Source organism: Henckelia pumila, chromosome 4 (assembly GCF_033568475.1).
Source record: "Henckelia pumila isolate YLH828 chromosome 4, ASM3356847v2, whole genome shotgun sequence".
Lineage (NCBI taxonomy): Eukaryota > Viridiplantae > Streptophyta > Magnoliopsida > Lamiales > Gesneriaceae > Henckelia > Henckelia pumila.
Genome location: NC_133123.1, coordinates 22,328,324 through 22,341,034, shown reverse-complemented (window position 1 = coordinate 22,341,034; position 12,711 = coordinate 22,328,324). Strand labels below are relative to the sequence as shown.

Below are 12,711 nucleotides of genomic sequence, written 5' to 3'. Positions count from 1 at the left end.
GGATTTAGCCAATTGAAGTGTGATTGTACATCATATTATCATATGTAAATCGTGTAACATACTTCTATATTATATAGTTCTGATATTAACACATTGAACCAACTGAAATATGATTAACACATTAATCAACTAAAATATTTTAATGGTCAACATAGACTGATTAGTACTAAAGGTTTGTGATGGTGAATGTGATTATGCATCAACCACCCGATATGTATAGTAACCGACTGATTTAACACATTCAACCAACTGATATGTATAGTAATCGACTGATATATTTGTATTAACCGACTGATTTTACACATTTACCCAACTGATATATTTGCATTAACCGACTGATTTAACACATTTACCCAACTGATATATTTTTATTAACTGACTGATTAATTACATTGAACTTTCATTAACCGACTGATTAAGTACATTGAACCACCCCGATATATGTACAATAACCAACGGATTTCACACATCCAACCAACTGATATATTTGCATTAACCGACTGATTAAACATTGAAACCACCCGATATCTACATTAACCGACTGATTTAACACATTCAACCAACTGATATATTTGCATTAACTGACTGATTAAATACATTGAACTTGAATTAACCGACTGATTAAATACATTGAACCACCCGATATATGTACAATAACTGACTAATTTCACACATCCAAACACATTCACACATACATGTAAGAAATGAGATCATTTGCCAATAGAAAGTTTGATAACATGTTTAAAAAATACAACCTACTCGAAAAAAACTAATCAACATCCAAATACAACCTTTTAAAAAATAAACTAAACAACTTGTTTACATATCAGTCTGTCTCTGTGGGCATTTTTTCCGATAATGGCCTGATTCATGACACACGCCACATTTTTTACTCCGCTTCCGGCCAAACTCTCCAATAGAGGGTATTCTTTCTTTTTGTGATCTTCCATGTTTCCTCTTGACGTCCGGGGGAACTACATCATATCTAAGATCATTTGGAATATTCCATTCACTTGAAATTGGAACCAGATATATAGTACCGGCATAAGCAAGGGCCCACATCTGAGACAAGTAGTAGGGCGAGCAAAAGTCATACAAATCTAATTTTGCAAAGTAAATTGCTGCAATTGCATGAGCATATGGGAGTTTATCAACTTGAAACACTCGACAACTACAAGATTTGTCAGATAAGTTGACAACTTCATTCTTCCCATCACCAAATACTTGATACTCAAATGCATTAAGTTGAGATGCTTTTAGACGTTGTGACACTGTAAAATTAGCTCTCAAGATAGCCTCTGTCGAAGGAGTAAGTGTCATCGTAGCTGAACTTGCAGCTTTTCGATGCTTGTTGAACCACTTTGAGGTTAATTTATGAATTGCATCCAACAATGCTACGACTGGCATCTCTCTCTTATTCTTAAGTGTTGCATTTATTGACTCCACCCCATTTGTCGTCATTATATTGTATCTTGCACCGGGGGAATGAGCTCTAGACCATTTGTCAGGAGATGAATGCATTTCAAGATACGATGCAATATTAGGATACCTTTCTTTCAAACATATGTAAAACTCATCAAATTCGGACACTTTGTATGCATATGTTGTTTTCATAAACAAATCAACCCCACCTTTTCCGCCAGACACTCTTTTAAGATTTTGTGAAAGATGCCACGAGCAATGTACATGTGATGCATGCCCATACACAGTACGGACATCATTAATAATAGATATATGTCTGTCAGAAATGATTACCAATTCAGGATCATCATTAATAAACTCCTTCAACTTCTGCAAAAACCAAGTCCAAGAATCATCATTTTCAGAGTCAACAATGCCCCATGATATAGGATACTGATGAAAGTCACCATCTTGAGCTGTAGCAACAAGTAAACAACCTCTATATTTGCACTTTAAAAATGTTCCATCAACAGATATAACTTTTCTCATTCTACGAAATCCATCGATGCATGCCCCATATGCTAAAAACATATATTTAAATCTACCTGTTGAATCTGTCACCAAATCAGTTTTTGAGTCTTTATTCACTCGCTCAATCATATGCAAATACGAAGGCATAATTCTATAACTCTCTTCAGGACTTCCAAGTAACTTATCCAAAGCAACTTGTCTTCCCCTCCATGCTTTGAAATAACTAAATTCAACACCTTTGTTTTGCATCATCGTGATAATGATTTTTGGTTCAGGCAAACTGAGTTGTCCTTTAAAATTTTCAACCAAAATCTTTGCTACAAAGTCTGAAGTTGCTTGTCGGTGCATTTTCCTCCGATATGAAAGATCACAAGTATGGATGTTACGATAAACACGTATAGAGAATCGTGATGAATTCTGTATTTGTGATGCACGTATTTTCCATTTGCAACTCGGTGTCACACATCTAACATCATAAAATTTTTTGTTGGATTTCCGAACATCTACTGCAAAGGAGGCATTTAAACAAATCTTAAACAACTCTGTTTGAAATTCATCTTTGCTCTCAAACTCTTGACCAACAAAAAAGTTAGACAAATCATTAAATGAATAAGTCGCATTACCTTCAACATCTTGTACTTGTGTATCCTGTGTTGTATACAATGCACACTCATCAACATGATTATCTTCACGATAAGAAGATGCAACTTGTGTATTTCTTGGTGAACACAATGTAAGCTCAACATGATTCTCTTCGTTCACAACATGCTCCACTATTTTGGTCACCACATTATCAATCTCTGTTGTTTCATCCACCAAAACTTCATGTTCATTCATTCCATTTTCTAACTCATTTTCAAAAAATACACCGTCAAAATATTCATCATATGTTCTATTATCACCACCATATACTTCAGTTTCATAATCGGCAACCCTCTCATCATTAAGATCTCTACAAACTTCAATATCTCTAGCATTGTCATTTGTTTCAACACTAGTTCTGAAGCCACTTGCTTTGATCATTTCAACATGAAGCAAAGGTCTAACATTTGAAACGCCAAAAGACAGATATGTTGTCAATGCTCGTGAGCTTTTTTATATATATTGGTCTTGGATTGCATCCCTCAATTTTTGGCAAGTAACTTAGCTTCAATACCATATCCTGCCTATCCAATTGAATTGTTTCAAAAATTGCATCTTCAATACTCACATTACCATCATCAATAGATATAGCATGCCATCCCGAATTACTTCCATCACACCATGAATATTTATGTTTACCATCAGCCTTCCACTCGCCATCAAAATTAATTAAGATTTGTACCATATCTCCGTCCGCAAAATCTGTAAAAAAAAATAAAATAAATAAATAACTCATTGAAATTAATCAACTGATCGAATGTTATTAACCGACTGTAAAATATGTTTTAAACTACTGAAAATATAACCAACCGATTTAGTTCTTTCAACCGACTGAAATATATAACATAACCGACTGTAAAATATGTTTTAAACTACTGAATGTAACCAACCGATTTAATTCTTTCAACCGACTGCAATATATAACGGAACCAACTGATCGAATTCTATAAACGACTGCACTATATGGTTTAACCTACTGAAATGTAACCAACCGATTTAATTTTATCAACCGACTGGAATATATAACTAACCGATTGATATAAATATTTCAACAAACTAAATGACAAATCAAATTACTTGACAAATGGATAACCCACAAATATGAAAACATAAATGAGCAAACAAAATAACTTATATATATATATATATATATATATCTCCAGCGATATTTTGTGAGATGAGAATGTTATTAAGCTTTAGTTCTCATCTAGATTTCTTTGGAGAAAAGAAAAGAAGATAACACACAACAAATTAAATAAAGATTGAAAACGGTTGGGAAGAAGAAGAAGAAGCAGAAACGCCAAAACTAGAGAAGAAGCCAAGCCGTTTGTTTTTGGTGGGATTTTACCCTTTCTCAAGGCCCACAAAATCCAAAAGCTATTAGAAATTAATTATTATTTAACTTAAATGTTAATTAAAAAAAGGCCTATTTACCCAAAAGAATTTATGAGGAGCCTACAAACTTAAAAGAATTTTGTGGGGGGCCTATTTTTGCAAATGCCCCCTGAAGAAGAAAGGGAATCGCACATTTGATTTTTTTAACGAGGGCTTTTTATTAATTTGGAAAGAAAGGTGTATGGGAAATTAAGTGGAAGGATACGGTTCATCTTTTTACTTCAGTGTTTATAATTAAAATTTTATTTTTTTTTATTTTTACTTCATCATAAATAATATACCGAAGAAAAATACAACTTAAAATTATTGGTGAAGCCCGAGTTTTTTAAAATCCGAAGTAAAAGGTTTATTTTTACTTCGTCAGTGTTATTACCGAAGTTGATTTTAGATTTTACTTCGTAATTACTAATTGACGAAGTAAAAAGTAACGATGTAAAAAGCAAAAATTTTACTAGTGTATTGTTGGCGGATCCCTAGAGTGGGAAGATATTTTACGTTTTCCTGACATTGATTAAAAAAAAAAAAAAGAGATTTGGGTGTTTCCCAAATAATCCATTACTCTTTTCTCCAAGTCGCTGAGAATTAATATCATCAAATATGATAATTTCATGCGATCATATGTTTTGCTTATATCTAACTTAACAGCCTTCAAAACTTTATGCTCACAAGCCGTTTTTCGTGAAGTGTGGAAATTCTCAAAAGTAACAATATCAATTATTAATCTTTTAGGGACAAAATCACTTTATACATCTGAGATGAATTTAGATAGTGTTTGCAACCTCTAAAAATAAGTGATTATGAAGATTTTCTTCATTAATTTGTGAAGAGAATCTCCATAATCACTTATTTTTAGAGGTTGCAAACGCTACCTTATTTACTAGTTGGTTCGCCATGATTTTACAGATAATTTGCACCTCCACATTACAAAGACTAATTGACCTATATTCAGAGACAGACTTAGGGTGTTTTATATTGGGAATGAGGACAACACTTATATTATTTAGAGCTACAATAAGTGCCCATTAAGTACAACGAGACAGATTAAAGTAAGGTCCTCTTCCACTATTTTTAAATTTGTTGAAAGAAATCGACATGAAAACCATCATCGAATGGAGTGTTCCAAGGATTCATTCAAAAAAGTAAATTCCAAACATTAGCCTCATAATAAAGAGCATCTAATTGTGTACGCATGGTGGATGTGATTTTTCGATGAACTCCCTGAGAATCTTTTGCAAGCATCAGGATCATGACCCGAAGAATTAAAGAGATTGGCATAGTATATAAGTTAGTGTTTGAGATGATTTATAGAAAGCATTTATCAACTTTTCCTTAATAAAATTTTGAAATTTTGTTAAGGAAAAACTGAAAAGTGTTTCTTAGAAACTCTTCTAAATACTACCTAAGTTTCAATGATAGTAACCACAACCTAAAAATTGGAAACTCCCAATCATTATTAGGGCTAAGAATATCGTGAATGGAATTATTCTGATATCATCTAGTGGCTTTACGATGAATAGTTTTAGTATTCTGATCTCCCTCGTTAGTCAATCTGCCCTAACACTTTGTTTTTGGTGGTATTTCTTGAACACAAACATATTATCCGACGGACAATCTAATATCCGGACCCCAGATTAAATTGATTCCGTTCCACCAACAAAATGTACATAAAACTCAAATAAAGTATAGACGTTTTTCTTATAATCCACAATTTCTTCTTTGATTGTGATTTTATAACAAAAAAAAAATCTATCATTACATACTGTGTATTATACAATGAATTCAAGGGGAAAATTCAACGCTTTGTGCTTTCCCACTTAGTGCTCTTTCCTTCTTTGTATATGTTTAATCTACATTGAATTATTACTATTTCTTATATATATATACATTGATATGTTCTCGTTGACATTTGGTAATGTTTAGTTAATATACTAATACCAATAGCCCACTTGATGAAATATTTAGTCAATATAATAATACCAATAGCCCACTTGAATTTTAAAAAAAAAATAGCCCACTTGACGAAAATAAACATAATCAGTAGGATTTCATTAACTGTTGGATCATAGAGTTTAATATATTTTATGAATATTATTTCAATTGTCAATCTAATGTTTTAATGATTTGTCACGTCAGCTCTTCAACATCAATTATGTATATGTGTTAAAATATAGATCATTAGATTCATAATTTTAGCAATACCTTAAAAATAAAATCTCATTAACCGAGTTGGATATATACTCTCCGGATGTGAGATTGTGATCCCCACTCCCAAACTCGTCCTAAACCCTCGAATTATGTATGTGTGTGTGCACCCAAATTACTTTTTTTAAAGTATTTTTTTTAAATATTTGCGCGAATATTTTTAAAATAGTTATGAAATTTTAAAAAAAATAAAATAATATTATTATTATGTTACGTTGTTGAGCTGACTAGTGTGCAGGTAACAAAACAACGTATATATTATAAAAAAAAATTAAAGAAAATAGTTCCCTAGAACGAATTTAAAGAAAATGGTATGTAGTGCTTCTGTTAACAGCAACTCAATAAACGCAGTCCATATGCTTTAATGACTACTTTATTGTTAGAGCCAGCTATTTGTTCTTGATTTTGTGTTTGGGTTGTTGACTTACATTATGCAAGTCTTCTTCGCTTCTGGCTTTTTAGGGTGATTTATCTGCTTACCACAGGAAACATTTTGGATTCCTATCTGTTTAGTTATGAAATATTGTTGTTTCGGTCACTTACATATGTCCCATTTCAACGTTGATTCATGTCTTTTCCTATTTTCTTGAAATAAGGTTGTTGTTGCATAAATTGATAAAAGTTGAATCTTGATTGTTTCAGTGGCTATTATTCGAGCAATCTTGGGTAATGTTAGCTCTTTTGCATTGTTCATTGTGTGTTTGATAATCCCTTTTAAAGATATACGCAATCTTGTTACAAATTCAACCGTGAAGTAGTAAGAAAATTCGAAAAATGGCTCATTTTACTTATTCAGAATCCATGTCTGAGGGGTCACAGCATGGTCAGAGTGTGGAGCATGTGCCTTTCAAGACCTCTTCAGGGTCACTTAAGGTATTATTGTTGCATGGAAATTTAGATATTTGGGTGCAAGAAGCTAAAAATCTTCCTAATATGGATTCATTTCACAAGGGCTTAGGTGATATGTTTGGGAAATTATCTGTAAAATTTGGCGGTAAGATTGATGGAAACACTTCTAACAAGGTGACAAGTGACCCATATGTTACAATTGTGGTATCCAATGCTGTGATTGGTAGAACTTTTGTGATCAAGAACAGTGAGAACCCTGTTTGGGAACAACATTTTCATGTTCCAGTCGCACATTACAGTGCGGAAGTACAGTTTGTGGTTAAAGATAGTGATATCTTGGGATCTCAGATTGTGGGGGCCATCGGAATCCCTGTAGAGAAGATAATCTCAGGTGTGAGAACAGAGGGTACTTTTCCGATACTTGGGGCGAATGGGAAGCCATGTAAGGAAGGGGCAGTTTTGAGTTTGTCCATTCAGTACATAGCAATGGAAAATGTACGAGTCCCCCTTAACCAAGGCGGAGTGGGGTCGGATCGTTCCGTTCAGGGTGTTCCTGGTACTTATTTTCCAGTTAGGAGAGGGGGGAAGGTGACCCTTTATCAAGATGCCCATTTCGATGATAATATGTTCCCAACTTTGTATACTGCTGGCGGCAAGGAGTATGTTCCGAGATCTTGTTGGCGTGATATTTTCGATGCAATCAACCAAGCTCGTCGACTAGTTTACATAACAGGGTGGTCTGTTTATCACTTGGTTCAACTTGTTAGAGACGATCCAAATGTAACAAATAGCACGTTAGGCGAGATTTTGAAAGCCAAGTCTCAAGAGGGTGTGAGGGTGCTGCTCCTTGTATGGGATGATCCAACATCGCGGAGTTTGTTGGGGTACAAACATGTAAATATCTTCACTGTGATGTCCATTTTTCGCATGATCATTGAATCGTTTGGTGACATCTTTTTCTATTCATTGAAGTTTATGTTTAGAAACTTATGGCATTTGAAGGATGTGAGCTTTGAGTTTAAAGATTTTGTTTCTGACGTTGCTCCTGAATAATATAGTTCATTTTCAAGAAAAAACTGTTAAGTTAGTTGGCCTCTAAATTGATGTCTGCTTATGATCTAGAGAGGCGAATCGATATCGAATAAGAACCATAAACAGGCTAAATTTTGCAGGTTACATTTTATTAGTCAGTAGCTACATTGTTTTCCTGTTATAATATGGTGCACTTTTTACATGATGGCATATTTTTTATTGTGTGTGGCATTCAGGAAGGCATAATGGATACAGGTGATGAGGATACATGCAATTTTTTCAAGCATTCATCTGTTCAAGTACTCCTTTGCCCACGAACTGCAAAAAAAGGTAGCTGGGTCAAAAAGCAGGTTCGATTCTACATCTCATTGCGTTTGCTGATAAAGACTTGAACCATGTAATTTACTGCAAAATGTGCCCATAGGGATAAATGAGTCTGACCTGTGTGTGGGTGATAAGATCTAGAATGTGTCACCCTTAAATTTGCACTTGACACCAGGAAACAGGAACAATATACACTCATCATCAGAAAAGTGTGATAGTAGATGCTGATGCGGGTAACTTTCGGAGAAAGGTTATTGCATTTGTTGGAGGCCTTGACCTATGCAAGGGACGATATGATACCAGGAAACACCCAATATTTAGTACATTACAAAGTGTTCACAAAGATGATTATCACAATCCTAATTACACGGTATTCTTTCATCAAAGTTTTACCCTTTTCCTGTATCATCTTCTAGTTCTTGTTGGTGTATGTATGCTTTTCCACAGATACAGAGTAAGTAGCCTTTTGTAAGCTGCGTTGAAATTTCATTCAGCATTCTAGATAATGTTACAAGATAAGATGGTTCATTTAATTGTTCTTGATAATGGCAATAAAACTAAAAAGGGGCCTGCTGTTGGTTGTCCGCGGGAGCCTTGGCATGATTTGCACAGTAGAATCGATGGTCCGGCTGCGTATGATATCTTAAAAAACTTTGAGGAGCGATGGAAGAGGGCCTCCAAGCAGCGTAGTAGTTTTCAGAAAATGAAAGCTTCGTATGATGATAGCTTACTCAATCTTGAAAGAATTCCTGACATGTTGGGACTAGCGGAGGCTGCCAGCCTTAGTGACAATGATCGAGAGTCTTGGCATGTCCAAGTATGATCAAATTTCATGTTTCTCCTCTGGTTCCTGATCTTTTAATTTTTTATGCCATAATTTCAACTAAATCTGTTGCATAATATAGGTTTTTCGTTCAATTGACTCCAACTCCGTTAAAGGTTTTCCCAAGGATCCAAAGGAGGCAACAGACAGGGTAAACAATATTTTTCTGTTACTTATCTTGGAGAATATTTAGGATCTAATACTTTTGCTGCACTGAATCAGAATCTGGTTTGTGGGAAGAATGTGCTTATAGATATGAGTATACATACAGCTTATGTAGAGGCAATTCGTGCAGCACAGCGTTTCATTTACATCGAGAATCAGTATTTCCTTGGTTCATCCTTCAATTGGGATAATTATAAAGACTTAGGTGAGGAGCTCGTATTATTTTGTGTATAAAATATGCACATGTAATCATTTTATGAAAATTCATACAATACTTGTTTGACTTTTCTTCTAAGTTGCTTTCAAGCTTTGATTTCTCGTTTTCCTCTAAATTCCGTGTTAAAACAAAGCAATACAAGGATGTTTCCTTTTGTTTTAGGGGCAAACAATTTAATTCCCATGGAAATTGCTCTCAAGATTGCAAACAAAATCAGGGCAAAGGAGAGGTTCTCTGTGTATATTGTTATACCAATGTGGCCCGAGGGGGTTCCTACCAGCACTCCCACTCAAAGAATTCTATTCTGGCAGGTAGGTTCTCATGCGCCCAGTGACAAAAAAAAAAGTATATTCCCTTTTTATCTCTTTAAAAATATTATCCTGTATAAGATATCAAATTCGTGTTCAATAGTCAATATGGCCTAGTTATGCATGCTTTTCTTATGGTTCATAATCTTTTGAAACACGATAAGTGGGAGTTGTTAGACAGGGTATTAACTGCCCTCGTCTCAAGAATGCCTTACGTTGAGCTACAGTTGAAGTGTGGCACTTAGGCTGATAAAAGTTTAAAGATCTGAGGACCGATTTTGATACAGTAAACAGCATTTTGTGAAGTGGTAGGCGTTTCATGCAGGAGAAAAGTTATTATCAAGGCAAATGTGAGATGATCTAATGAGTTGTCTGACAGAATTTTTCGTCATGTGTTCGGGTCCTTTTTTTCTGTTTATGACAATGTTTTGAGTGAAAGACATTCCTCGTCAGCGGAATTCTGCCTTGTTAAAACTAGGAATTCAGCACATGCATATTGGGCATAACATGTGCAAATTAACTTGAATGAATATGACAAAGTTTACATAAAATGAAGTTATATAATGGCGATATCAAAATAGAAATTGTAGAATTTTAACATGATTCCATGTTTAAAAGGAGATACATGATATGCGAGTTCAAAACATATCTAAATATGTAAGAGATGAAGAGTTCATTTTGATAGAGAGGTTATTCGATTAAAGCAATTTTTTAATGGTATTTGATGGATTTTCAAAAGCCTGAAAATGTGGCTTCTGGATTTTGATTTAGTTCCTTGAAAAACTCAGAAATTGAATTAATGAAGTGATTTTTTAAGCTACAGTTTCTATATTCAAAATGTCCCAAGTATTAGTTAAATGATCTTTTTAACGAGAATTATGCTCATTTTGTCAGCTATTGGTGATATTAAGTGCAACAGGTGCACTTTTAGAGAGAACATTTTAAATTTGTAGCTTGAAAATGCACAGAAACTCAAAACTAACACACTATGAACATGAAGGTAAATCGCGAAAAGAATCGAGAAGTGTGTGAGGTAATGACGTGATAATAGGGAGAACTTGAAATATATTACCAGAGAGATTTCAATGGAAGTGTTATATGGCCAAATAAAATTTATCTTCATGAGAAGTATTTATGTTTTCTAGGTGATAAAAGAGATCAAAACATTTGTTTGAGGTACTCTTGTATCACATGTAGGCATAGATATCTTAGAAATTTTATTGATTACATTAAGGCACAGTTGAAGAATTGTTTATCTGAGATGTCTGCTGCTATACTTTTTTCAATTTTAAGTTTATGACTTGAAAAGACCGGCAATATTCACATGTCTGCAGTATAACACGATGCATATGATGTATGAAACCATATACAAGGCTTTGGTTGAGGTTGGACTTGAGAACGAGTATGAACCACAGGACTACTTAAATTTCTTTTGTCTTGGGAATCGTGAGGCTGGCGACAGTGGAGGCGCATCAGATTTAAATGAATCTTTGGCAAATACACCACAAGTATGTTTCCTTGATCCTTAACTGGTTCTAATTTTTTACATGTTGCACCATGCATATGAACCTGCAGTATCACCATTCAGGAGCTTAGTAAGAGAAATCGGCGTTTCATGATCTATGTCCACTCCAAGGGAATGATAGTTGACGATGAGTATGTGATAATTGGTTCCGCTAACATCAATCAACGCTCTCTAGAAGGAACCAGGGATACTGAAATCGCAATGGGTGCATATCAGCCTCTTTATACACGGACATGCAGACATGCATCTCCACATGGAGAGGTAAAGTATAGTAACTCGTGTTTTCAATGCCATATTGTTTTCAGACTTTTACTTGCTGTTTTCACCAGTCTAGTCAAGTGAAGATGTATATGGTAGAAAATATCTGATAAGTACAATAAAAATAGATAAAGTTGCAGAAGAACTGTTCTAAATTGTAGTTTATTCCTTCCCCATGAATCACTCCCTGAAATTCAGCACTCAACAGTGTCATCCCGCTAGATGTGAAATTTGAAGGGCCCACGGTTAATCATCATAAAAATTTTGCAAGGATAGAAAACAGAATTGTATACAGAAACATGTTTAAATGAATGAGGCAGGAGTGCATGGATATCATGACTTCGACGACTGTTTCAAGCATCCAGAAAGAGTTGAATTCAAATATGACAAGAATTGTTCTCTGCTCCAGATATATGGATACAGGATGGCACTGTGGGCAGAGCACACGGGGACCTTAGAGGGCTGTTTTGAGCATCCAGAAAGCGTTGAATGCACTAGACGTATAAAATGGATGGGTCAGCAGAACTGGAAACAATTTGCAGCTGATGAAATAAGTGAAATGGAAGGCCATCTACTCAAATATCCAGTTGAGGTTGATAGAATGGGAAAGGTGAAGCCTCTTCCTGGCTGTGAAACATTCCCTGATATGGGCGGTAAAATCATCGGAACATTTTCTGGTATTCAAGAAAATCTAACCATATGACAAAGCACTCTATCTGAAATCCTTTGTTTTATCAAAAAAAAAAAAATCCTTCTTTTCATAACTTACATGCCAAGATTTATTTTGTTTGTTTATATATTGTTTGGTATCTTTTTTATATGGCGATTAAGTCTCATTTGTTTCCAATTGTATCTACATTCAAAACTCCATGTTCAAATGTTTAACATGTGTAAATTTAATAGTTATCTTTGTTTCTTTCATTGTTAAGTACTTATATTATGGATTTTTCCCTGTATAAGGCATTCATTGTTAGCTTAATACTTATACGGACAATAGAGAGAGTATTGGTTTTTTCCCCAATATTTGACAGACTGCATT

The 12,711-nt window shown here is 34.5% G+C and overlaps 2 protein-coding genes across 3 annotated transcripts; one reads left to right on the top strand and one right to left on the bottom strand.

Moving 5' to 3' along the window:
• Positions 1–819: 819 nt before the first annotated feature.
• LOC140860650 (uncharacterized) lies at positions 820–2,955 on the bottom strand. The gene has a single exon (XM_073263653.1). The coding sequence runs from the start codon at positions 2,953–2,955 to the stop codon at positions 820–822; it is 2,136 nt and encodes a 711-aa protein (XP_073119754.1).
• Positions 2,956–6,347: 3,392 nt separating this feature from the next.
• Positions 6,348–12,629, top strand: LOC140859779 (phospholipase D gamma 1-like). Of its 2 annotated transcripts, XM_073262332.1 has the most exons (11): positions 6,348–7,044; positions 7,123–7,914; positions 8,289–8,402; positions 8,552–8,746; positions 8,942–9,193; positions 9,282–9,350; positions 9,422–9,569; positions 9,744–9,892; positions 11,224–11,397; positions 11,478–11,675; positions 12,082–12,629. In XM_073262332.1, the coding sequence occupies exons 1-11, from the start codon at positions 6,946–6,948 to the stop codon at positions 12,373–12,375; spliced, it is 2,484 nt and encodes an 827-aa protein (XP_073118433.1). In that variant the 5' UTR covers positions 6,348–6,945; the 3' UTR covers positions 12,376–12,629. The 2 variants fall into 2 exon arrangements, with proteins under 2 accessions (XP_073118433.1, XP_073118432.1); XM_073262331.1 differs by having other exon boundaries at positions 6,348–7,914; positions 12,082–12,628.
• Positions 12,630–12,711: the final 82 nt, after the last annotated feature.

Coding starts and splice junctions, on each gene's coding strand:
- LOC140860650 (XM_073263653.1), bottom strand. CDS start 2,955: ATGATCAAAGCAAGTGGCTTCAGAACTAGTGTTGAAACAAATGACAAT.
- LOC140859779 (XM_073262331.1), top strand. CDS start 6,946: ATGGCTCATTTTACTTATTCAGAATCCATGTCTGAGGGGTCACAGCAT. Junction 9,570..9,743: donor GGATAATTATAAAGACTTAG/GTGAGGAGCTCG, acceptor CTTTTGTTTTAG/GGGCAAACAATTTAATTCCC. Junction 9,893..11,223: donor AAAGAATTCTATTCTGGCAG/GTAGGTTCTCAT, acceptor ACATGTCTGCAG/TATAACACGATGCATATGAT.